Source organism: Cuculus canorus, chromosome 20, assembly GCF_017976375.1.
Source record: "Cuculus canorus isolate bCucCan1 chromosome 20, bCucCan1.pri, whole genome shotgun sequence".
Lineage (NCBI taxonomy): Eukaryota > Metazoa > Chordata > Aves > Cuculiformes > Cuculidae > Cuculus > Cuculus canorus.
Genome location: NC_071420.1, coordinates 7,522,491 through 7,548,099, shown reverse-complemented (window position 1 = coordinate 7,548,099; position 25,609 = coordinate 7,522,491). Strand labels below are relative to the sequence as shown.

Genomic DNA, 25,609 nt, shown 5'->3' with positions numbered 1-25,609 from the left:
TTTTCTCCTAAAAAAAGTTCAGCTCTCCGTCTCCAAGCAGCTTTAAGAATCCTACTTCTTCAATGTTCATTTTTACATTAATGAATTCTGCTTTGATTTACAATTTAACTTCCATTTTTATTATAAAAAAAAATATTCTATATTCTACATTGCTCATTATAGAGAAAGGATGGTTATTGCCTGGATGGTCATTTCAACTAAAATAAGGAAAATGAGAATTAATAATCTAGATACAAACTGGGACAGGATTTAAGCAGCCTACTACAAGCAAACTAATCCCTGTGAAGTTTGCTAAACAAACAGTGCTTCTGCTGACGGATCCCATGTGGAAGCACACGTCCTCACCACATGTAACATCAGACATAGGTTAATAAGTTCTTACTGACATAGATTCATTCTGGGTTTAAGTTCAGGGCTTACTGCTTTTCCAACACATCAGCAATCTCCTGTCAAAGCCAAAAGTGAGGACAAGGACACTACTAAAGGGTGAACAAGAGAAGAAAAGTGGTAAAAATGAAGGATTTCAGAGTAGGAAGGAATTGGCTCTGAGCATAAAGGTCCCAGCGTGAAAAGGAAAAAGAGATAAGCTGAAAATGAGAGAAGAGCAGTAAGAAAGGAAAAAAGGGAAGGGAAAAAAACCCAACAAAATGAGCATGGGAAAGTTGGAGTACATTTCCTGAGCTCTGTAAAAGGTTTGGACCACGCAGGTGGAAAAATATTCTACTGTAGAAGCAGATTTGGGTAAAGCAGCAACATTCTGCTTTCTGTGGAGCGGCTGCAGAAAAGTGCCCCATGTCTGAGAAACCAGTGCTGCTGCTCCCAAAGCTCTCCTGTATTTTATTATAAATCAGTTCTTTATATCCATGATATTTAGGGTTTGATGAGTTTAAGATACGGGCTATTTGCCAGGGTTGCAGAGCACAACCTCACACCCACAGCCCCCATCTGAGCTTCTTGGGAAGAGTGATCCCATGCACTTGGTGACAGCAAGGAAGCTCCAAAGCTGAGGCTGCAGCATCCATACAAGCAGGATGGAAAGTTTCATCCACACAGGAATGGGAAAGAGTACGTTAGCTCCCATCCGTTTTATTCTTGTGTGTTTGCTGGGGTGGCAATGAAGACAGAGCAACATCGATCCAGCCACTGTGCCAAGTCCATTCACACACACGACCGCTCCTTAGAGGAGGTCGACACAGAGCGGTGCAACTGTTCTGTACTAGGATATTTGCAGAAAAGGAGCTGACCTGTCAGTGAAACCAAACCGAGACCCTTTGGTCCTGCGGGATCACTTGCCTAAAGCAACAGCAATAACTTCACTCAAAACCAATACGAGAGCATCTCTCCCAACCCTCCTTCTTGCAGCATCCCTGCCGCCTGGGCAACTTGACTCGCTAACCCTGGTGGTCCAACAGGGGCTGGAGGCAGGAGAAGGGTGGGAAGGGCTAAGGGGGAGCAAAATGGGGCCGAATCCGGGACATCCCGCCCCGGGACACCCCGCCCCGGCAGGGCGGGACGAGCCGCACCCCGGCCCGGGCGGGTAAAAGCGGGGAGCGGGGCCGGGAGAGGAGAGCGGCGGGGCTGAGCTGCGAGCAGGTGAGCGGGGCTGCACCGGGACCCCATCCTGCACCGGGCTGGGACCGGGCACCGGCACCCCGGCTGCACCAGGGCTCCCGTCCTGCACGGGGACCAGGCACGGGGACCCCATCCTGCACCAGGGACCCCTGTCCTGGAGCCAGATCAGGGCTGGGAACTGGGCACCAGGGACCCCATCCTGCACCGGGGACCCCATCCTGCAACCGGATAGGGATGGGAACAGGGCACCGGGACCCCAACTGCACCGGGAACCCCATCCTTCACCCAGTCCGAGACTGGGACCGGGGCTGGGAACCAGAGCCTCACCTCCGCTCGCTGTTCCACAGGTTGCACCAGTTGCTGGAATCGCTGCAAAAACGAGCAAAACGTCGTCCGAGATGGCAGCTGAGGTGAGGATGAATGTTGCTTCTCTGGTGGGGTGGTCTTGGGGAGCTCTGGCAAATGCGAGCTCAACTGCTTGATAACCACAGCATTGCAACTTGTAGTGCTTGTTTGGGCAATTCTCTCTTCTTGACTTGTTTGCCGGGGTTTTAAATGGAGAAGAGGACAGCAATCATATTTGCTGTGATAGTTCCGATGGCCCAGCTCTGGTGAAAACCCACAGTAGTAAAGTTATATACCTCTTCCCCATCCAAGCGCTTAGCTCGCAGCACTGGCCTTTCATATCTCATCTCCTCTGCCACTCATCCCAGGAGACTGGTTTCCCAGCTACGAGCTGCAAAACTGGGCTTTTCCAACTAGTTTCACCTCTGCAGCTCCTAGTGACAAACCTGCCTGAAAAACACTTGCCTACAGGAAAGCTGGGGAGGGGCTTTTGTTCGGGGGGGCAGGGACAGGACGAGGGGAATGGTTTTGAGCTGCAGGAGGGGAGATTGAGATGAGATCTTAGGGAGAAATATTTTGCTGTGAGGGTGGGGAGTCCCTGGCCCAGGTTGCCCCGAGCAGCGGTGGCTGCCCCATCCCTGGAGGTGTTCCAGGCCAGGTTGGATGGGGCTTGGAGACCCTGGTCCCATGGGAGGTGTCCCTGCCCATGGCAGAGGGTGGAACTGGATGGGTTGGAGGTCCCTTCCCACCCAAGCCATTCAATGATAGCCCTCCCCCCCGTCCCGTCCCCCCTCGCTCGGGGCTCAGGGCGCTGTCCATGGTAGCCAGAGCCACCCAGCACCGTCGCTCAGGACCTCCTGCGCGTGCTTTGCAGCCATGGGGTTTTTTTCTTGCCTTTTTATTTTACCCCAAGATTTGTAATACTGAAAGGTACCCAGATGACCCTTGCTGGACTCTGCAGCTTAGCCAGTTTTATGCTAATTTTATGCCAAAGCATGCATGAACATCATGGAATCTGGAGATGCTTCAAACTGTAACTTCAAACGCTTCATAGTTACAGAAGTTGGCCCACAGCTCTTTGTCAACTAAATATTTTCTCCCTAAAAGGGGTGGGGACTTATTTACTATTTCAAGAAACAGTAGCTACTACCTTTCACTATATCCTGCATTACCCTACTTAATTTTCTCTGCCAAGAGCCTATCAAAGGGTCAATGATTTGCAGCTGCATTAAAAGAAAGATCCGTGCTGGTGTTGCCCCCTATGCCCTGATATTAATTTTCGAGAACAGGACAGACTCCCTCAGAAGTCTTGCAGACGTAAAGTATCCTGGAGGGTTTCTGAGCCAGACCTGACACCTCAAGGGCCAAATGCTAGTGACGGTGTCTTGTTCTCCACCTCTGCCACTACTTGCCAAAGGTCTCGAAGCCAAATGCTTTTCTGGTCAATGGTGCAGCACTGAAAAAAAAATTCCTGAGCTTCCTCAGTTTGACTTCGACATGGAATGGGACGGACATTAACTCATTTTTAGGGGATAGATCACTAAGTCTTTTGAGCACACCTCTGAACGTCATTACTTGCAGGGTGATAAAATGATGGGAGGAAGGTTTGTCGGAAGTACAGATCCAGTCATGGAGATGCTCAGCGCTTCCATTACCTTTGATCAGAGACTGGCTGAAGTTGATATCCAGGCAAGCATGGCTTATGCCAAAGCCTTGGAGAAGACTGGGATCCTAACTAAAACTGAGCTGGAGAAGATCCTGGGTGGCCTGGAAAAGGTATTTATTTCTTCATATTTGTCATCTCTGCTGGATCGAATGGCTGCTTTTCTGACAGCATCTATAATAAATTCCCTGAGTTGCTCTCGGTACTCTGGAGACCTTCTGGGCAGGGGATCGCTGCTCCGGTTGCATCCCACTAAAGGCACTGCAGCTCAGCAGTAGGATGGGAATGGGCTGACAGGCTCCCAGGGAAAGCCTGAAGCCCTGATGTGCACATTGTCAGTGCTCATTATGGCAGCCCCGGGGCCTCGGTCAGGTGTGCTTGGTGTGACCGGCCTGCCCATCCTCGTCAGACCAAACATTCACAAGGCATTGTGTTACTATGAATCTGGAATGTTCTGTTTCTGCTGGCTCTTGGGATCCTTTTGGGTCGGGCAGCCTGAGCTGGTAGGAGACGATGCACAGCATTGTATAGGGGTGAAGAGAAGTCGGCAGCTGAGCACTTTGGTCAAATATCCATTGTCATTGCTCACCCACCATGGACAATGGTGGCTCCATACCGTATTTGTATCGGACAATCTTTATAGGCAAAGCAAAAGCAATCCCTGACATTGCAGCTCCTTTTCATTGCAATGCTTAAATCCTCCCAGAGCAATAGCAAAGTGCAGTCATCATGGGGAGAGGTGAATCCCACCGAGTGCAGGGTAGAGCAGCTGGGAAGAGCAAGCAGCCAGCCTTGGCCTGAAAGAACAGGAATGCCACAGCTTGCTCAGATTAACACTTTGACTCCCCTTGGGACGGCAGAAGTCGGTGTGTGCTGGGGGCGCTCAGAGCCCCGTGCGCAGCAGGTTGACCACAGGGCTGACTGGTGTTTCTGCTGATGTTTGTAGATCTCTGAGGAATGGTCTAAAGGAGCCTTTGGGGTGACCCCAAGCGATGAGGATATCCACACTGCCAACGAACGCAGACTAAAGGTTCGGTCCCCTCACCTCTTGCTCCTGTTCCTCTGTAACTAGATCTGCCTGACGTGAAGTGCACGTACCTCTGTACAGGCAGAAGGTCTGCCCCTGTGGAATCTCCTCCTCAGAGCACAGAGACACTGATAGAAATCTTCCTCTTGTCCTCAGGAGCTGATAGGAGACATAGCTGGAAAGCTACACACTGGAAGAAGCAGGAATGACCAGGTAGGTACACAAACTCTTTGTTTTCTTCTCTATACTCCTCCCTCACCACTTCAGGGCACCTCAGACCAGAATGGCCTTTGGCTCTCTCCCTGGAAAGCAAGACACAGTGACTTCACCTCATCAAAGTGATCAGATGAGGAGAAGAAGATGTCCCTTCCCATCACCTAGAACAAGGAGGGGACAACTCTGCCACAGCTTACTGATGAACAATATCTGGTCATGAAGAAAGTCCCATTCTGCTTTGTCTGACTGTGGCCAATCTCACACAGGTTGTGACCGACTTGAAGCTGTTCATGAAGAATTCCCTCTCTGTCATCTCCACTCACCTCCTGCAGCTCATCAAGACCCTGGTGGAACGTGCTGCCATGTAAGTCCTTCTCCGTATGCACAGCCTTAGCCTTGATGGGCCCCCCTGGAGTTTCTGTGCCACTGCCCTCTGTCCTGGTGGCTGCTGCTCACCTCTTTTTCTCCTATCACATGCAGAGAAATTGATGTCATCCTCCCTGGCTACACCCACCTGCAGAAAGCTCAGCCCATCAGATGGAGCCAGTTCTTGCTCAGGTAACCCTCTTTCTCACTCAGCTGGGAGAAGCCTTCTCCAACCTCAGGGCTCTGCTTAGCTGCAACCCTGGAGTGCATTTTCCTCTGTGGGGGCAGCTGGGGGTGGTGACAATCTAGAGCTGACCTTGCCAACTGGAAGAGGAACTCCCAGTGGCTCTGTGTGGCTCTGACCAACCTGTGACCCAAGCACTGACTGGATGGTGGAGGCAGTGGAGGCTGACTCCATCTATGCTCCACCCTTTGGCCACGGTTACACCTTAGCTAGCAGGGTAACATGAGAAAGCTTGTATGGCTGCTGATTGTTCCACTTCAAAGGGTCTGAGTGCCCAGGCTGCATTTCCAGCCTCCTCTGTTCCAGAGGGGATTCCACACTCCAGGCATGGCAGCTTACCACTTGGAAAGAAAAGTGACATTTTCCAATGGCTTGACTTCTCCTGTCCTTCCCTAGCCATGCTGTTGCTCTCACCCGCGATTCTGAGCGCCTGGGAGAAATGAAGAAAAGGATGAACGTCTTGCCTTTGGGGAGGTAAGTTCTACTGTTTGTGTACTCACCGGGCCTTGCTTTGCTCTGCAGAATCTTCAGAATCACCTTCCCTGCTTCCTAGAGCTCAGGTGTGATTGGGATGTGCAGGGTATCTTGCATGACTCCAGTTTCTTTCTCCCCTGCAGTGGTGCTCTGGCTGGCAACCCAGTGGAAATCGATAGAGAGCTTCTGCGTAGTGGTAAGTGTCTCCCTGTGAGTGAGAGGCACAGGACTACCTGTAAGATCTAGGAGAGAGGGAAGCATTGATAAATGGCTCCCAATGGCACTGTAATGCACTGCCCTGGACCCAAAGCCTTTCTTTCATAATTGTTACTACTGCAATGAGGCAGGCAATGCCTGTGAGGACAGAGCAGGAAGAGCCACCTCTGCTGCACACTGGCTGCCTTGGGCTAAGAACAACCTCCCACTCAGCCTGACACTTAAGCATGTTTGTGTTTCTGGGACTACCCAAGGGCTCAGTCCCCTGCATGCTGGGGCACTGCTGCAGTCAGGCTCCAGGCATGCCAAGCCTGACCTCCTCTCTCCATCGCCTTCCTTTCAGAGCTGGACTTTGCTTCCATCAGCCTGAACAGCATGGATGCCGTTAGCGAGAGAGACTTTGTGGGTAAGCACAACTCGATCACACCTTTCCCCCACTGTCTTCCTTCCGAGACCTTCCCAGTGACCTCGTTTAACAAGGGGACTGAAATCCCTCACGAGGAAGTAATTGGACAGAAAACCTCTTTGCTCCTGTTTAAATTCTGGTTGGGGCTCCCTGGGCTGTCAAGCAAACAAGCACCTTTGTCACCTCCCGATTTCCTGCTTTCCCTGCAGTGGAATTCCTCTCTGTTGCCACCCTGCTGATGATCCACCTTAGCAAGATGGCTGAAGATCTCATCATCTACAGCACCAGCGAGTTTGGCTTTCTGACCCTCTCTGACACCTACTGGTAGGTTTCTGGGTTCTGGGGAGGGCTTCTCCTCAGCTCTGCCCTGCTGAGAGCGTGGAACAGTGGCTGGGCTCCCCTGCTGCCCAAAGTCCAAGCGTTAGAAGGGTGGCAGAAAGGCAGAAATGATCGCTTCTTCCTGATTCTGGTAATTCAACCAAGGCTGCATTCAGCTGCTCCCCAGCAAGTGCTTCCTCCTCTTCTGGAAATGCCTGCCAAAGCCCTTCCGTGACTGCCCTGGCTGCAATCCTAACAGATCTCCTGCCTCTCCGTGTGGCACAACCATAGCCCATCGGTTGGGGTCCTCCATCCTCTCTGGGGGCACAGCAATGCTTAGACTGGATTGGAGATACAAATTCTGGGTGTTGTTGGGGGGAAGGACCCTTTAGGACTGTGTGGCACCTGCAGACAAGACTGCAAAACCAAAGACTGTGCTGTGGGAAACATGAGGAAGCCAGCACACTCAGTTCCCTGCTTTCCTACACCCTAGAGAGGGGTCCAGGGAATACTTGTGTATCACTTTTGGAGAGTTGGGCCAATATGTGGCGTGATCTGTGTCTGTAGGGACTGGGGTGTTGCTCACCGTTACAGCCCAAACACCTTTCTTTCAGCACTGGCAGTAGTGTGATGCCTCAGAAGAAGAATCCTGATAGTCTGGAACTGATCCGCAGCAAAGCTGGTCGTGTGTTCGGACGGGTGAGCCTGCTAAAGAAAGTAGGGGGAAGAGAAAACTGTTCATACTAGGGCTGAGGAATCCTCTTCCTTCTTGTTTCTGTGTAAAGCCATGCGCCCAGCCTCAGCTCTGGGCCTATGCTGGGGCCGTGGTTTTCTCTTCCCAGAGCTGACTGCCTTGCTGTTTCTCTCTGTAGTTGGCTGCTATTCTCATGGTGCTCAAAGGACTTCCCAGCACCTACAACAAGGATCTGCAGGTAAAACAGATGTTGGTTTTCTGCTCTGCTTGCAGGGCTGCTCAGGCTGTTGGGCTGCTCAGGCTGACTTACAGTAATTTCCATCCCTGTTCTAACACAGGAAGACAAGGAAGCTGTTTTTGACGTTGTGGACACCCTGAATGCTGTGCTCCCAGTTGCCACCGGAGTGATTTCTACCCTCCAGGTAAGGCTTCAGCCTCTCACTGCTGAATGTAGTTGGGGGCCGCTTCCTATGACCAACACAGGGAAAATAGCTCAACTGCTCCTAAGATGAAGGCTCTTGAGTGTCTCATTCATACTGCTCATTAGGGTCCCCAGAACTGGTTAATGTGTCCCCAAGGAGCAGCTGATGATAACATCTCCTTCTGACCTTGCTTTCTGCAGATTAACAGGGAGAACATGGAGAAGGCTCTGAGCCCTGAGATCCTGTCATCTGACCTTGCTCTCTACTTGGTTCATAAGGGAGTAAGTATCAGAGGAAGACTTGGAGCTGTGATTTCTTTGGATGCAGAAAACTGCTCAGCGAGGGCCTGAGATGAGGCCTTCTGTTCTGTCCCCAGGTGATGACCAGTCTGGGTCAACAAACACGAACACTGGAAACCCATTCTTTACATATATCCCAAGTAGTGGAAGTGATGCCAGGTGGACTTGATAGTAATTTACAGGTGGAGTTTTACCTCCTAATGCCTCCCTTCTTCACACCCCAGAAAACCTGGATTCACATGGCACTGCCCTAAGCGAACACAAGCAAACCAAAAATGAGAGCACATCCATTTTTCCCTTTGAGGCTGCACCCCCAGTGCCTGGTCACTGACTGTGGCCTCTGCTTCTCACTGCAGATGCCATTCAGACAAGCCCACATCGCCTCTGGGAAGGCCGTCCACCTCGCCGAGTCTAAAGGCATCCCCATCAACAGTCTCAGCCTGGATGACCTCAAGAGCATCAGGTTTGTAGCAGTGGTTTTGCCCTGGCTCCCCTCAGCGGGCAGGCAGCAGCCTCCATCCACATGGGCCCTCCTCATGGTGCCCGTCCCCAAAATGCCTGAGCCAGGCAGCTCCCCAGAGGCCCCAGCGTGGATATCACTGCTGCTGCTGTGGGGCCTGGAAGAATTAACAGCTCCAGCAGGGTGTGGGCAGCCACTTTTGGGAGGGACAGGAAAAAACTCATGCCCTGTCCTGGAGGCACCAGCCCTCCACAGGAGTTTGGCTCCTAAATTCCTCGCTCTTCCCTCGGAGCCAACTCTCTGCTTGGCCATGGGCAGCTCCCACCAGGCACTCAACATGCCCAAGCAGGGCTGCAGGAGGCCTTATCCCTTAGAAAAGGCTCTGTCTGCACCCCCTCACCCTCTCCACAGGCAGTGCACGTGTCCTGCTGCCAACAGCACCCAACGCTCTCCACTGACCCCTCTTCTCTTTGCCTCCCCAGCCCCCTGTTCGGCAGCGACGTCTCCCAGGTCTTCAATGTGGTCAACAGCGTGGAGCAGTACACGGCCATGGGTGGCACCGCCAAGAGCAGTGTGTCTGCTCAGATCGAGCAGCTGAGGGAGCTGGTGAAGAGGCACAAGGAACAAGCTTAGAGTGTGGGGAGAGATCCCGTGGATGCAGCATTGTGCCTGTCACACTAATCTGAAGTTAATAAATATTGGGGTGCATTGTAGTTCACTGAAACTCCGATCTTGTGTCTTACTTCTAAGGGGCAAGAACTAAGCTGGGCTTCCCCGGCTCTTGTAAGGCTTGAGGAAGTGTTCACTGGCGTGAAAGAAAGGGGCCTCTCCCCTGTCTTTGAGGGATGGTGGGTTATGTGGTGTTCCACTTTTGGGGGGCTGGTAGGTAGACACAGAAACACCAGGAGGTGTCTGTCTACAACAAGAGACCTGAAAGTTTGTCTCTCGAAAGGGTGGGTGATGGACAGGGAAGTCATCCTCCCTTTATACTCAGCACTATTGAGGCCACATCTTGAATCCTGTGTTCAGTTCTGGGCCCCTCACTATAAGAAAGACACTGAGGGGCTGGAGCGTGTCCAGAGAAGGGAACGGAGATGGGAAAGGGCCTGGAGCCCAAGGGTTCTGGGAGCAGCTGAGGGACCTGGTGCTGTTTAGTCTGGAGAAGAGGAGGGTCAGTAGAGACCTCATTGCTCTCTGCAGCTCCCGGAAAGGAGGTTGTAGCAACGTGGGTGTTGGTCTCTTCTCCCATGTAACAAATGATGGGCCGAAAGGAAATAGCCTTAAGTTGCACCAGGGGAGGTTTGGATATTAGGAACAATTTCTTTACCAAGGGGGTTGTCAAGCACTGGCCCAGGCTGCCCAGGACAGTGGTGGAATCACCATCCCTGGAGGCACGTACAAGATGCCTAGACATGGTGCTTAGGGGCATGGTTCAGTCATGGGCTTGGCAGTCTTAGGTTTACAGATGGACTCGATCTTAAGGATCCTCCTCAACCTAAATGATTCTATGGTCCCATGCAGCACAAGGCTGGATGCAGCAGTGCCAGAGCAGGCTACTCAACCTGCTGAGGGAGGCTTGGGGTGTGCACAAAGTGCAGCTGGTGCTGCATTTGCAACATGTGCCACATCTCTAGCTATCACTCCCCTCCTCATCGATTATGCTTGCCTGCCCAACTGCCTTCTGGATGACGGGATTAAGCGGCAGCAAGAAGCCTCCTCACCACCTGCCACAGAAACTTGCATAGTCCTAGGCAGGACTGGGCCAGCAGGTCAACCCAGGGGGCATTCCAGCCCATCACAAAACCACCTTTGGCTCTGGGTTTCACCCAGGCACAGGGGTTGCATGGTCCCAGGTCAAGCTTTTCCCTCTGTGTGACCTGGGCCAGGCTGGCTTGGGCAGAATGCTTGAAAAGAGACTGGCATGGCTAGTCCCTCTTACAAATCTTGTACTGTCTTCCTTCTGTCCACACAAAAATGCCATCAGAATAGAGGCCAGGGAAAACTTTACTTGGCAAAGGAGAACGCAGCAACCCTGTATCTTCCTGAGGGTGAAAATATTTGTTTAAACAAACACTTGAAACATTATTCCCTGCTATTGTTCTGCAGTGAGTTCTGGATGGAATATGCCTGCGACTTGATTCTAAAGGTAGAGAAAGAACACTCGGCTACAGGGAAGGTGCGGCAGTTTTTGTTGAACAGTAAACCAGCTTAAACCTGGCACCCACAGCACAGCAGCTCTGATTTTGTCATGGACAATTTCTTTTCTGTTGCAGTGCTTTAAACCTGGAGTTTTGCTCAGCACCCTGCCCTCCCCGCTGATGGGCAACACGTTATTGGCTCAGAGCTGCAAGACTCTGTACCAAACACAGGGAATGGAACACAAGCATTGCCTCACAGTGTTTAGGGTAAGGACTGGAGCACAGATAGTACGAACTGCCATGCTCTAAAGCTGCTCTAAAGTCTCCCCGCAGCCTTCTCTTCTCTAGGCTGGGGCCTTATAAGCTTCCTCAATCTGCACCACTCCTCTTTTTCCCCTATATGTATATATGTCCTATATATAAATATGTATATTTCCCCTATATGTCCTAGCTCCTGCCCAGTACCTTTAAAGGCCGCCACTAAATAGATTTTCTCTCCCTTCCAGCAGCAACTGCTCAGCGTTGTTCCTTGTAGCCAATGCCGAGTAACACAAGGCCTGGACAAACTGAAAGCAAAACAGAGGTCTTAATAGATTATCACATCTTGGTTTCCTACTTAAATGAGTCATTCATAATCACTGGTATTTCCTACCAATCCACCCTTTTCTTAAAATTGTGAAACAATTTAAATGTGGAGGTCTTTGAAGGTCCACAGGCATTACAGGACTGTGTGGACCACAGTGGATCCAAACTTTCACCACGACCCCACTATGAGTCATTGTAATTTAGGTTTTTCATGCTCAGTCCTTTACTACAGGAAGATCTATACAGACAGAAGGAACAATGGCTTGGAAACCATACCCTGGGCTGCATCCATAGCAGTGGAAACTGCAGGGTGAGGGAGCGGATTCGGCCTCTCTGTTCTGCTCTTGTGAGATCCCACCAGGAGCCCTGCATCCAGTTCTGAAGTCCTATGTACACGAAGGACATGGAGCTGTTGGAGCGAGTCCAGAAGAGGCCACAGAGATGATCTGAGGGCTGGAGAACCTCCCATACAAGGACAGACTGAGAGAGTTGGGGTTGTTCAGCTTGGAGAAGAAAAGGCTGCAGGGAGACCTTAGAGCAGCTTCCCTGGACTGAAGGGGGCTCCAGGAGAGCTGGGGAGGGGCTCTGGACCAGGGAGTGCAGGGATAGGACAAAGGGAAAGGTTTTAAGCTGCAAGAGGGGAGACTGAGATGAGATCTTAGGAAGAAATGTTTTCCTGTGAGGGTGGGGAGGCCTTGGCCCAGGTTGCCCAGAGCAGTGGTGGCTGCCCCATCCCTGGAGGTGTTCCAGGCCAGGTTGGATGGGGCTTGGAGCAATCTGGTCCAGTGTGAGGTGTCCCTGCCCATGGCAGGGTGTTGGAACTGAATGGGCTTTGAGGTCCCTTCCAACCCAAAACATTCCATGATTCTGTGAGATCCCTGTTCCATCACAGACCACAAGAGTGGACTTCATCCAAGAATGGCCGATCATGAGCTGTGGAAACTCTCAGTGAGCGGCTGCGTAGCTCTATTTGACACCCAAGCAGATAACAAACCTACAGAAGGACTCTCGAAATATTACAGAAAGCAGCGATGTCCTCACTGGGATCCCCTGAAGTAAAAGATCTCTAATCTGCTTTTACTCTTGGGAAAAATCCTACTGAATACTTTGTCTCCTAAACAAACTGCTGTCCTCGGCCTTTTTATCCCCCAGCTCTCTGTTAAAGAAGCTGAGCTTCTAACATTTCTCTGCCACCACAAGAGCTGTGGAACAGATTCACTGACTGCAACGTCCCCTGCAGGCACCATGGATGAATTTGAGACAGCAATTATCCAAGCACATCCATCCAGGCTGGGCTTTTCTTTTCCGGGGCAACACAAACCAATTTGACCAATTCTTCAGCCATTCCAGTTCCTCACGTTACAGAGGGGAACACATGGATAAGTGGAAAAAATCACAAAGAGGCCTCAGACTAGTGGAACCGAATCTGGAGCTTTCACTGTTGGATCTGACTGTGAAAGTGTTTAAGCACAGATAACAGTCAGAAATCAAAGCTGTCACATATCACATACATAGGGTTAATGATGTGAAAACACAAATAGCAAAGCAGACATAGGGGAAGACTGAAAGTGCCACAGAGACACCATTTTCCCTTTTCTAGCCCTGCTGGTCACAAGTGGTCTCTGAGGGAGAGGTGCCAGGACCAGGGCTGTCCTCTAACCCCTTCCCTTCAGTGCTCACCCCCTTCCCTCTCCCACTTTGGGCAATTCCAGAACAGTTTCTTCGGACAGAAGAATGTACAGTCTTCACAAGGACTGTGCATGTTCCTCAGCGCTAACCTGGAGCACAGCACCAACACCACAAGGTGAAGCCCTTCCCTGTATTTGACTCATTCTGGATGAAAATCAGTCCTTTCTGTTTTGCAAATCATAGAATCACAGAATCCTAGAAAGGTTTGGGTTGGAAGAGACCTTTAAGCCCACCAAGTCCCACCCCCTGCCATGGGCTGGGACACCTCCCACTGGATCAAGTTGTTCCAAGCCCCATCCAACCTGGCCTGGAACCCCTCCAGGGATGGGGCAGCCACCACTGCTCTGGGCAACCTGGGCCAGGGCCTCCCCACCCTCACAGCAAAACATTTCTCCCCAAGATCTCATCTCAATCTCCCCTTTCAGCTTAAAATCATTCACCGTTGTCCTCTCCATGCCCTCCCTGATTAAGAGCCTCTCCCCAGCATTTCTGGAGCCCCTTTCAGTCCTGGGAAGCTGCTCTAAGACCTCCCTGCAGCCTTTTCTTCTCCAGGCTGAACAACCCCAACTCTCTCAGCCTGTCCTCCTATGGGAGGTTCTCCAGCGCTCGGATCATCTCTGTGGCCTCCTCTGGACTCGCTCCAACAGCTCCGTGTCCTTCCTGTGCTGAGGACTCCAGAACTGGACGCAAACCCTCAGCAACCTCCTGTCAAAGCCCAGAATAACAACAAAGACATTCATAAAATAAGAACATGAGTAGAGGAACAAAATGGTTCAGAGTGGTTTTCGCAACATAGACAGTGAGATGCTCTGTGCACCCACAAGCCTGGAACTCTGCAAGGGAACAGGGACATTATCCCAGAAAAAAATGATCATAAGGGGAAATTTTTGAGCAGCTATGAATTCCTATGAATCCAGACACGGAATCTGAGCTTTGAGGAGGCTGAGGGGAGACCTCATTGCTGCCTACAACTGCCTGAAAAGAGGTTGTAGAGAGGAGGGTGTTGGGCTCTTCTCCCAGGTGACAGGGGACAGGACAAGGGGAATGGCCTCAAGCTGCACCAGGGGAGGGCCAGACTGGATAGCAGGAAAAAATGATTTACAGAAGGCGTCATGGGGCAGTGGCAGAGGCTGCCCAGGGAGGGGGTGGAGCCCCCATCCCTGGAGGGGTTTAAAAGATGGGTAGATGAGGTGTTCAGGGACATGGTTTAGTGGCAGATAGGAATGGTTGGACTCGATGATATGATTCTATAAAGAAAACTGGGATGTCCTTCCTGCCCCGCCTCAAACGACTCCGTCCGCGTCCAGAGAACAAACCCTGCGCACAGCAGCGGCGCTGTGAGACGGCTCCAGGAGGGGGGCGGCTGGGGATCCCCCCGGGACCCCCAAGCCGCTACAATGCCCGGCACCCCGGCACAGCCCCTCGATCCCCGCCCCCCCGGGACACCGGGATATCCCGCCCCGGGACACCCCGCCCCGGCAGGGCGGGACGAGCCGCTCCCCGGCCCGGGCGGGTAAAAGCGGGGAGCGGGGCCGGGAGAGGAGAGCGGCGGGGCTGAGCTGCGAGCAGGTGAGCGGGGCTGCACCGGGACCCCATCCTGCACGGGAGCCCCGTCCTGCAGCCGGGGGGGGGGGGGGGCAGGAACCGGGCACAGGGACCCCGTCCTGCAGCTGGACCGGGGCTGGGAACTGGGCACCAGGGTCCCCATCCTGCACCGGGAACCCTGTCCTGCACCCTGATCGGGGCTGGGAACTGGGCACCAGGGACCCCATCCTGCACCGGGGACCCCATCCTACACCCTGATTGGGGCTGGGAACTGAGCATCAGGACCCCGTCCTGCACCAAGGACGCTGTCCTGCACTGGGGGGCCCCATCCTGGAGCCAAATCTGGGCTGGGAAGCAGGAATCGGGGACCCCATCCTGCACTGGGGACCCCCAACCTGCAGCTGGGTTGGGAACTGAGCATTAGGGACCCTGTCCTATAGCCGGACTGGGACCAGAAACCAGGCACCCCATCCTGCACCGGGGACCCCGTCCTGGAGCCAGATTGGGGCTGGGAACCGGGGACCCCATCCCGCCCCGGGAGCCCTATCCTGCCCCAGGGCTGAGGAGTGGGGCCAGGGCTGGAGCCTCACCTCCCCTTGCTGTTCCACAGGTTGCACTGTTGCCGGAATCGCTGCACACAGGAGCCAAATCCCATCCGACATGGCAGCCGAGGTGAGGGTGAACTTTGCTTCTCAGGCGCGGTGGTCTTGGGTGCTCTGGGCAGGTGAGTTAAACTAAGTCTGCAGCAGAACAGCCTGCCACTGCCTTCAGGTTTTCCCTTCTACCTGGGACAGACCGATAACCGATGTTCATCCCCGATGACCCAGGAGTACTTCACAGCAGCCTGTGCAAACACTCGTCTGTACAAACGCTGCATTTTCGGTTTCTGTGCTTGGTAGGCGAGACGTGACCAGACATCTTAGCGAGTCACGCTTTCTGCCTTCCGAACAGCTCCTGCAGCCCTGGCCTCCTCTGCTCTGGGTTACAGACAAGTGTCCGTCAGCTGCCAGCCTGCAGCAGCCGCTTCTCTGACCAGAGCCCTGGAGCAGCTAAAGTTAATCTTTCAGTTTTGATTTCCTGATTACAAATGGATGTGTCGCAACGTTTCTGCTGACCCACTTCTTACTTTGATGTAAACTCATAATACTGAAGTTATTCCAGATAGACCCATTCCCCATCCAAGCTCTTCGCCTTTGCTGCTTTTCATTTAAACCCCTGTGCCCTGCTCCTGCGGGCACCTCATGCACATTGAGGACCTCTAACATTTTCTCTTCCAATTCTGATTCCCCCTTCTGCCTTCCCTCAGCTTCCTGACAAAGCTGTCATAATTCAGCAAGGCACATGTGCCTACACTCTTACCACTCCAGGCTCTCTCCTGCTGTCCTCTCAGGCACGTTGTTTCAGCAGGAATCAGCAGAGATGTGGGCACAGTCACTAATGAAGAAGTTTCTAAGGTTACTCACAGCGCTTTGTCTGACTGATAAAGCCCTGGCACAGACCAGCTGGCAGCTCTCCCGCCGGCCTCTTGCTGCCCATGGTAGTCACAGTGTGCAGCATGGGAGGAGACTTGACAGAGGGGCTTAAAAAATGAAGTAGATTAACAATCATTATCCATTCTGCAATGGTAATGGTATTTAGGCCCTTCCTTTAAATGCCCTCCGGTTTCCTTTTTGTGCCTACTAGTGCTGGAGTTGCTTTTGAAATCTTGGATACGTCATAAGGTCTCCACATAGGCAGAATTCCTACCTGTTTCAGTGCAACTTTGCCAGAGTTAGGGCTTCAGGAGTGTTCCCCCTGGGCAAGTAGAAGCTTTTTCATTGAGGGACACACCTGGCTGTGAGCTCACCTCTGGTGAAGAAAGCTTACCCAGATGCTGCTTGCCCTGCGTTGCTGAGTTGTGTGCCTGGCTGTGGTCACGCAGTGAGGTGGTTCTGTAGATGACACATTCAAGATTCTAACATTACTAATAGGAATCTTGGTTTGGGTGGAAAAGCAGATTTTGTTTCTATATGTTTTAAAACTGTTCTGTTTCTTTTTCTGACCGTTTCTGATGTCGAAAGGAACCCAGAGCTCCTGGAGCCTGCACCTTAACCAGTTCTATCCTAGCCTTATCCCAAAGCTTCTAAGCACATCATGGACTCTGGAGATGCTTCCAAACAGTTCATAATGTGTCTTGTGCTGACCTAGAGTCAATCAAAGAAAAAAGTATTAGCTTAACAGCACAGAAAGGATGTAGAGGATATACTATAACTATATCCTATATAAGAGGATATATTTCTTATGTACCGCTTTATTCTGCCTCCCCCCCGCCACACACACTTTAAGAGGCTCCTAATGGGTTGCTGATCTGTAGCTGCCTCAAAAGAGAAATCCATGCAGGTCTTGCATCACACACCCTGCTGCTCATTTCAGGGACTCCCTCTGGAGTCCTGCGGAGGTGAAGTGCCTCGGAAGATTCCTGAGCCAGACCTGACACCTCAAGGACCAAATGCCAGTGACAGTGACAGCTTCTCTTCAACTGCTTGCCAAAAGTCTTGAAATCCAGGGGTCTTTCTGCTCAGTTCTACCGCGTTAAAAGGACACAGCTGAGCACGGCCTTTACATTGGGTAAACAGAGCACTGGAAGTTACACGCATAGGACCATAACCAAAGTTATTAAAGCTCCTTAATTTGCTTCTTCCTTTCCCTCAGGGGGGTAAACTTTGGGGAGGAAGATTCAGTGGAAGCACAGATCCAGTCCTGGAGATTCTCAATGCGTCCATCACCTATGATCGGAGACTGGCTGAAGTTGATATTCAGGGGAGTATGGCTTATGCCAAAGCCTTGGAGAAGTCTGGGATCCTAACTAAAGCTGAGCTGGAGAAGATCCTGGGTGGCCTGGAAAAGGTATTTTATGTCCTTCACATCTGTTATGTACGCTGGAAAAATGGCTTCTTATCTGACAGCAGCTGTAGTTGTCTCCCTGCTTTGCTGTTCTACAAAGCATCTTTAAATGTCCTTATGTCCTGTTCCTTAGCGCCAGGTACATGCTGAAGTGCTTATGAAAGAGACTGCTGTCCTAAATCATGGACATGACAGGCCCATGAGTATTATCCAAAATACTCTTGGAGACCTTCTGGGCAGGGGATCGCTGCTCTGGTTGCATCCCACTAAAGGCACCGCAGCCCAGCAGTAGGGTGGGAATGGGCTGATGGACTCCCAGGGACAGCCTGAAGCCCTGATGTGCACATTGTCAGTGCTCATTATGGCAGCCCCGGGACCTTGGTGAGGTGTGCTCGGTGTGACCTGCCTGCCCATCCTCTTCAGACCAAACATTCACAAGGAATTGTGGTATTATGAATCTGGAATGTTCTTTTTCTGCTGGCTCTTGGGATCCTTTTGGGTCAGGCAGCCTGAGCTGGTAGGAGACGATGCACAGCATTGTATAGGGGTGAAGAGAAGTCGGCAGCTGAGCACTTTGGTCAAATATCCATTGTCATTGCTCACCCACCATGGACAATGGTGGCTCCATACTGTGTTTGTGTAGGACAATCTTTATGGGCAATGCAAAAGCAATCCCTGACATTGCAGCTCCTTTTCATTGCAATGCTTAAATCCTCCCAGAGCAATAGCACAGCACAGTCATCATGGGGAGAGGTGAATCCCACCGAGTGCAGGGGAGAGCAGCTGGGAAGAGCAAGCAGCCAGCCTTGGCCTGAAAGAACAGGAATGCCAGAGCTTGCTCGGATTAACACTTTGACTCCCCTTGGGACGGCAGAAGTCGGTGTGTGCTGGGGACGCTCACAGCCCCGTGCGCAGCAGGGTGACCACAGGGCTGACTGGTGTTTCTGCTGATGTTTGTAGATCTCTGAGGAATGGTCTAAAGGAGCCTTTGGGGTGACCCCAAGCGATGAGGATATCCACACTGCCAACGAACGCAGACTAAAGGTTCGGTCCACTCACCTCTTGCTCCTGTTCCTCTGTAATTAGATCTGCCTGACATGAAGTGCACGTACCTCTGTACAGGCAGAAGGTCTGCTCCTGTGGAGTCTCCTCCTCAGAGCACAGAGACACTGATAGAAATCCTCCTCTTGTCCTCAGGAGCTGATAGGAGACATAGCTGGAAAGCTACACACTGGAAGAAGCAGGAATGACCAGGTAGGTACACAGACTCTTTTTCTTCTCTGTACTCCTCCCTCACCACTTCAGGGCACCTTGGACAAGAATGGCCTTTGGCTCTCTCCCTGGAAAGCAAGACACGGTGACTTGACCTCATCAAAGTGATCAGATGAGGAGAAGAAGATGTCCCTTCCCATCACCTAGAACAAGGAGGGGACAACTCTGCCACAGCTTACTGCTGAACAATACCTGGTCATGAAGAAAGTCCCATTCTGCTTTGTCTGACTGTGGCCAATCTCACACAGGTTGTGACCGACTTGAAGCTGTTCATGAAGAATTCCCTCTCTGTCATCTCCACTCACCTCCTGCAGCTCATCAAGACCCTGGTGGAACGTGCTGCCATGTAAGTCCTTCTCTATAGGTGTGGCATTAGTTTTTCTGGGGCAGGAGACTTCCAGGCTTGCTCTTTGACTGAACCATTCCCAGGCATCAGCAAGATCTTCTGTAGAGATTACAGATAGGCATTGTGTGAAAACACGGGGAAAGACAACAGGCTCTCTTTCTCCTGCCACTTTCCTCTTCTCCCAGTGTATCCTGGCAAAGGAATCGAGGTGGAAGGTAAGTGGGAGACTGTAGAAGGTGTCAGATCCATCAAAGAGTCAGGACTTTTACATGTTTCAAGTTGCCATGTATGAGAAAAATCAGCTGAGTTACCTCCCTGCCTAACTCTTCCCCTCACACACTACACTCCAAACCAGTAGTGGGCTGGGATGGGAGATCTCACCCCTGTGTGCTTAGGTAGCAAGAGAGAGGAAGAGAGAGACCAGATTCTGCACCACACAGGCTAACGACATTCTCTTTTGCGACCTTGCCAGCAAATCCTGACAGTTGCTGCTCACCTCTTTCTCTCTTCTGACATGCAGAGAAATTGATGTCATCCTCCCTGGCTACACCCACCTGCAGAAAGCTCAGCCCATCAGATGGAGCCAGTTCTTGCTCAGGTAACCCTCTTTCTCACTCAGCTGGGAGAAGCCTTCTCCACCCTCAGGGCTCTGCTCAGCTGCAACCCTGGAGTGCATTTTGCTCTGTGGGGACAGCTGGGGGTGGTGACAATCTAGAGCTGACTTTGCCAACTGGAAGAGGAACTCCCAGTGGCTCTGTGTGGCTCTGACCAACCTGTGATCCAAGCACTGACAGAGCAGTGGAGGCTGACTCCATCTATGTTCTGTCCTTTGGCCACAACTACATCTTGGGTCGTGTGACGTTCTGTGAGTTCAGCTGTCTCATCTCTCGTGTCTTCCCTAGCCACGCTGTTGCTCTGACCCGTGATTCTGAGCGCCTGGTAGAAGCGAAGAGGAGGATCAATGTCTTGCCTTTGGGAAGGTACAGCTTACTTTCTCTTTAATTCTTGGGCCTCACCTTGCCCTGTGAAATGGTTAAGATGAAGTTCTTCACATCCCCTGAACCACTGAGGTTTGGACACCATGTGCTGCAGAGCTGCAAGCCTTCTCTCACCAAAGGGCAGACTCCCCCAAAGAGAAAATTCTCACAACAGAGACACTGTTCTCCCTTCTTGAAATCAATAACTGCAAGGCTTTCATCAACCAAACCTCCCCCTTTGGAAGAGAACTTCTGGTTTAGTGCAAAGATCAGAGTATGATGAGCCTCAGGCCACCTTGTGTGACACCAGAATGAACTTGGAGAGGGTAATCTTCAGAGAGGTGTCATCTCTGCCTGCTAGAGATAGGTTTTGGTTGGGGTGTGCAATGTGTGAGGTACGTCTTCTGTTTCTTTCTCCCCTGCAGTGGTGCTCTGGCTGGAAACCCCCTGGAAATCGATAGAGAGCTTCTGCGTAGTGGTAAGTGTCTCCCTGTGAGTGAGAGGCACAGGACTACTCAATATTGGGCAGCTGGCGAAGCATCAATAAATTGTCCTAATGTTATTTTGGATGTGTTGCAGCATCTTAACATGGGAATGGAGGGTAATAAATACAAACAATGAATGATCTGATACAAAGAGACACAGGTGGGAGGCAACTCCCAGTGACTTGGTAAGCCAGAAGGCTTTTTACTACTAAAAGACAGCAGATACCTGTCGGGTGGGAGCATAAACAAAACCACCTCTGCTGCACGCTGGCTGCCTTGGGCTAAGAACAACCTCCCACTCAGCCTGACACTTAAGCATGTTTGTGTTTCTGGGACTACCCAAGGGCTCAGTCCCCTGCATGCTGGGGCACTGCTGCAGTCAGGCTCCAGGCATGCCAAGCCTGACCTTCTCTCTCCATCGCCTTCCTTTCAGAGCTGGATTTTGCTTCCATCAGCCTGAACAGCATGGATGCCGTTAGTGAGAGAGACTTTGTGGGTAAGCACAACTCGATCACACCTTTCCCCCACTGTCCTAGGAGCAGGCTTCCGAGACCTTCCCAGTGACCTCGTTTAACAAGGGGACTGAAATCCCTCACGAGGAAGTAATTGGACAGAAAACCTCTTTGCTCCTGTTTAAATTCCGGATGGGGCTCCCTGGGCTGTCAAGCAAACAAGCACCTTTGTCACCTCCCGATTTCCTGCTTTCCCTGCAGTGGAATTCCTCTCTGTTGCCACCCTGCTGATGATCCACCTTAGCAAAATGGCTGAAGATCTCATCATCTACAGCACCAGCGAGTTTGGCTTTCTGACCCTCTCTGACACCTACTGGTAGGTTTCTGGGTTCTGGGGAGGGCTTTTCCTCAGCTCTGCCCTGCTGAGAGCGTGGGACAGTGGCTGGGCTCCCCTGCTGCCCAAAATCCAAGCGATTAGAAGGGTGGCAGAAAGGCAGGAATGATCTCTTCTTCCTGATTCTGGTAATTCAACCAAGGCTGCATTCAGCTGCTCCCCAGCAAGTGCTGGCAGAAGGAACTTCCTCCTCTTCTGGGAATGCCTGCCAAAGCCCTTCCGTGACTGCCCTGGCTGCAATCCTAACAGATCTCCTGCCTCTCCGTGTGGCACAACCACAGCCCTTCCTCTCTGGGGGCACAGCAATGCTTAGACTGTCCTGGAGATAGAAGCTTGGGGGAAACAGGGAGGAAGCACCCTTTGTGCTTTCTCTCTGAGGGCTGGGACTGCATGGCATGTGAAGACAAGACTGCAAAACCAAAGACTCTGCTGTGGGAAACATGAGAAAGTCAGCATGCTCAGCTCACTGCTTTCCTACATCCTAGAGAGGGGTCTGGGGAAGGAGGACTTGTGTATCACTTTTGGAGAGCTGAGTCAGTGCACTGCGTGACCTGTCTTAGTCTGTGTCTGTAGGGACTGGGGTGTTGCTCACCGTTACAGCCCAAACATCTCTCTTTCAGCACTGGCAGCAGCCTGATGCCTCAAAAGAAGAATCCTGATAGTCTGGAACTGATCCGCAGCAAAGCTGGTCGTGTGTTTGGACGGGTGAGCCTGCTAAAGAAAGGAGAGGGATGGGGAAACTGCTTACACTAGGGCTGAGGAATCCTCTTCCTTCTTGTTTCTGTGTAAAGCCATGCGCCCAGCCTCAGCTCTGGGCCTCTGCTGGGGCCAAAGGCTTCTCTTCCCAGAGCTGACTGCCTTGCTGTTTCTCCCTGTAGTTGGCTGCTATTCTCATGGTGCTCAAAGGCCTTCCCAGCACCTACAACAAGGATCTGCAGGTAAAACAGATGTTGGTTTTCACTTTGTCTAGCTGAGCAGATGAGCTCTCTTCTGCTCTTGAGCAGCATTGCCACTGCATTGCCCTGCACAGACCTCGCTTGTGCGGGGTGTGAGAAAGGGGCTCAGGCACAGCTCGCTGCAGCTGACACCTCAGTCCGCAGCTGGAGCCCTGGAGGACTTGCCTGTTCTGCTCGCTGGGCTGCTCGGACTGACTTACAGTAATTTCAATCCCTATTCAAACATAGGAGGACAAGGAGGCTGTCTTTGACGTTGTGGACACCCTGAATGCTGTGCTCCAGGTTGCCACTGGAGTGATTTCTACCCTCCAGGTAAGGCTTCAGCCTCTCACTGCTGAATGTGGTTGGGAGGCACATTCTGTGAGTAACATAGGGCAAAGAGCTGGAGATTGGTCCTAAGGTGAAGGCTGTTGAGTGCCTCTCCCACAATGTTCATTGTGGCCCCACTGCCCACTGCTCTGGGAGTCAGGTGGTTCTATTAGAGCCATGTTCCTTAAAGAGGAAATCCCCTCACTGTGACTGCTAACATATCCCCAAGGAGGAGTTGATGATAACGTCTCCCTCTGACCTTGCTTCCTGCAGGTCAACAGGGAGAGCATGGAGAAGGCTCTGAGCCCCGACATGCTGTCTACTGACCTTGCTCTCTACTTGGTTCGGAAAGGAGTAAGTATCAGAGGAAGACTTGGAGCTGTGATTTCTTTGGATGCAGAAAACTGCTCAGCGAGGACCTGAGATGAGGCCTTCTGTCCTGTCCCCAGGTGATGACCAGTCTGGGTCAACAAACCTGGATTCACATGGCACTGCCCTAAGCGAACACAAGCAAACAAGAACACAAGGAGAAAAATGAGAGCACATCCATTTTTCCCTTTGAGGCTGCACCCCCAGTGCCTGGTCACTGACTGCGGCCTCTGCTTCTCACTGCAGATGCCATTCAGACAAGCCCACGTCGCCTCCGGGAAGGCCGTCCACCTCGCCGAGTCTAAAGGCATCCCCATCAACAGTCTCAGCCTGGACGACCTCAAGAGCATCAGGTTCGTAGCAGTGGTTTTGCCCTGGCTCCCCTCAGCGGGCAGGCAGCAGCCTCCATCCACATGGGCCCTCCTCATGGTGCCCGTCCCCAAAATGCCTGAGCCAGGCAGCTCCCCAGAGGCCCCAGCGTGGATATCACTGCTGCTGCTGTGGGGCCTGGAAGAATTAACAGGGGACAACATCACCGCCGCTTGGCTCCAGCAGGGTGTGGGCAGCCGCTTTTGGGAGGGACAGGAAAAAACTCACCCTGTCCTGGAGGCACCAGCCCTCCACAGGAGTTTGGCTCCTAAATTCCTCGCTCTTCCCTTGGAGCCGACTCTCTGCTTGGCCATGGGCAGCTCCCACCAGGCACTCAACGTGCCCGAGCAGGGCTGCAGGAGGCCTTGTCCCTTGGAAAAGGCTCTGTCTGCACCCCCTCACCCTCTCCGCAGACAGTGCACATGTCCAGCCACCAACTGCACCCAATGCTTTCCACTGACCCCTCTTCTCTTTGCCTCCCCAGCCCCCTGTTTGGCAGCGACGTCTCCCAGGTTTTCAATGTGGTCAACAGCGTGGAGCAGTACACGGCCATGGGTGGCACCGCCAAGAGCAGTGTGTCTGCTCAGATCGAGCAGCTGAGGGAGCTGGTGAAGAGGCACAAGGAACAAGCTTAGAGTGTGGGGAGAGATCCCGTGGATGCAGCATTGTGCCTGTCACACTAATCTGAAGTTAATAAATATTGGGGTGCATTGTAGTTCACTGAAACTCCTGTCTTGTGTCTTTTTTCTAAGGGGCAAGAACTAAGCTGGGCTTCCCCGGCTCTTGGAAGGCTTGAGGCAGTGTTCACTGGTGTGTGAACCTGGCAGAGGAGCTGGATTAAGGTATATCAAGTTCTAGGGAGCTGGTAGGTAGAACAGCAGAAGCGTCAGTGCATGCATTGAGGGAGGTGCAGGTGTCCACACGGACAGACATTTGGTACAACATCTGCAGCACATCTCCAGCTATCACCTTCCTCCTCTGGGATTATATTTCCATGCCTGCCTTCTGGCAGGATAGGAAAAGATCTCACCACCTGACACTGAAACTGGCTTTGCCTTAGCCAGCAGGTCAGCCCCCAGGATGTCCTGTGCATCACAGAACCAACTCTGGTGATATAGGCGGCCAGCAGGTCAACCCTGAGGTCATCCCAGTCCATCACAAAATCACCTTTGGCTCTGGTTTACTCCGAAGCAGAGTTGCTTTCTCCCCAGTCCAGCTCTTTCTTCTGTGCGACACGTGCTGTGCTTTGCCTCAAGCCACCTCGTGCAGGGTGTTTTTAAACAAACAACAACCTGGCCTCGCTGCTGCCTATTAGAGAAACCTTCCACCACTTTCCCTTCTGCCTAGGGGCAATGGGTATAAACTGGAGAGGGGCAGATTTAGACCAGACATTAGGAGGAATTTCTTCACTATGAGAATGGTGAGGCCCTGGCCCAGGCTGCCCCATCCCTGGAGGTGTTCCAGGCCAGGTTGGATGGGGCTTGGAGCCCCTGATCCCCCCCCTGACCCGCCGGGGGCAATGGCTGCAAACCGGGGTGGGAAGAAGGGCGCAGGAGCAGCTTTTGAAAGCGGAGTGAACATCTTTAAATCCTTGTTGCAGACTCGCGCTTCGGCCACACGGCGGCAGCACTGAGGGAGGAGGGGGCGTAGCCGTACAGCATGGCGGAGGCCGGGGGAGCCACTGCGCATGCGTTTCCATACAGCATGGCGTCCCCACGATGAGCCACTGTTCATTAGTAGCCGTACAGCATGGCAGCGCCTGGACACACTACTGCGCATGCGTGGCGGGCGCTCCCTCCTCGACCCGCCCCCGGGCTCTCTGCCGGCGCTGATTGGAGAGCGCTCTGCAAAGCCCGGCCCAGTGGCAGTTTGCCGGCGCTGAGCCGAGCGGAGCGCAAGCGAAATGAACAGAGCGGAGCCCAACGCAGCCTAACCGAGCCGAGCGGAGCCCAAGGCAGCTTAACCGAGCCGAGCGGAGCTTGGAAATGCGCCGCCCGCTCCTCCCGGCTAGCCCGGCCCTGTGCGCCCCCCTCAGGCTGCAGTACCGCCCTGCGGCCACGGCACGGCAGCACTGAGCCCCCGCCCCGTTCGGGCCCGAGCACAGGGCTCGCAGCCAAT

General features: G+C 52.4%; 2 protein-coding genes and 1 long non-coding RNA gene across 4 annotated transcripts; 2 read left to right on the top strand and 1 right to left on the bottom strand.

Annotated features, from left to right (window-relative positions):
• Positions 1-454: 454 nt before the first annotated feature.
• On the top strand, positions 455-9,417 carry LOC104056157 (argininosuccinate lyase). Its single transcript, XM_054085288.1, has 17 exons — positions 455-461; positions 1,920-1,982; positions 3,499-3,693; positions 4,527-4,610; positions 4,764-4,820; positions 5,090-5,187; positions 5,304-5,381; positions 5,830-5,907; positions 6,051-6,103; positions 6,467-6,529; positions 6,739-6,853; positions 7,462-7,546; positions 7,720-7,779; positions 7,880-7,963; positions 8,164-8,244; positions 8,619-8,725; positions 9,205-9,417. Exons 2-17 carry the CDS (start codon positions 1,971-1,973, stop codon positions 9,353-9,355), a joined length of 1,401 nt encoding a protein of 466 aa, XP_053941263.1. The 5' UTR covers positions 455-461; positions 1,920-1,970; the 3' UTR covers positions 9,356-9,417.
• On the bottom strand, positions 5,388-17,285 carry LOC128854188 (uncharacterized). 2 transcript variants are annotated; one of them, XR_008453158.1, is made up of 5 exons: positions 15,270-17,285; positions 11,326-11,426; positions 7,434-7,555; positions 5,934-6,149; positions 5,388-5,863 (listed from the first exon to the last, which is right to left on the bottom strand). It is a non-coding gene; the product is annotated as an uncharacterized LOC128854188 (long non-coding RNA). The 2 variants fall into 2 exon arrangements; XR_008453159.1 differs by having other exon boundaries at positions 5,934-6,115.
• On the top strand, positions 14,504-24,206 carry LOC104058660 (argininosuccinate lyase). The gene is made up of 17 exons (XM_054085289.1): positions 14,504-14,703; positions 15,290-15,351; positions 17,371-17,565; positions 18,523-18,606; positions 18,760-18,816; positions 19,083-19,180; positions 19,701-19,778; positions 20,083-20,160; positions 20,583-20,635; positions 21,076-21,138; positions 21,356-21,470; positions 22,109-22,193; positions 22,367-22,426; positions 22,673-22,756; positions 23,027-23,107; positions 23,369-23,475; positions 23,976-24,206. Exons 2-17 carry the CDS (start codon positions 15,340-15,342, stop codon positions 24,124-24,126), a joined length of 1,401 nt encoding a protein of 466 aa, XP_053941264.1. The 5' UTR covers positions 14,504-14,703; positions 15,290-15,339; the 3' UTR covers positions 24,127-24,206.
• Positions 24,207-25,609: the final 1,403 nt, after the last annotated feature.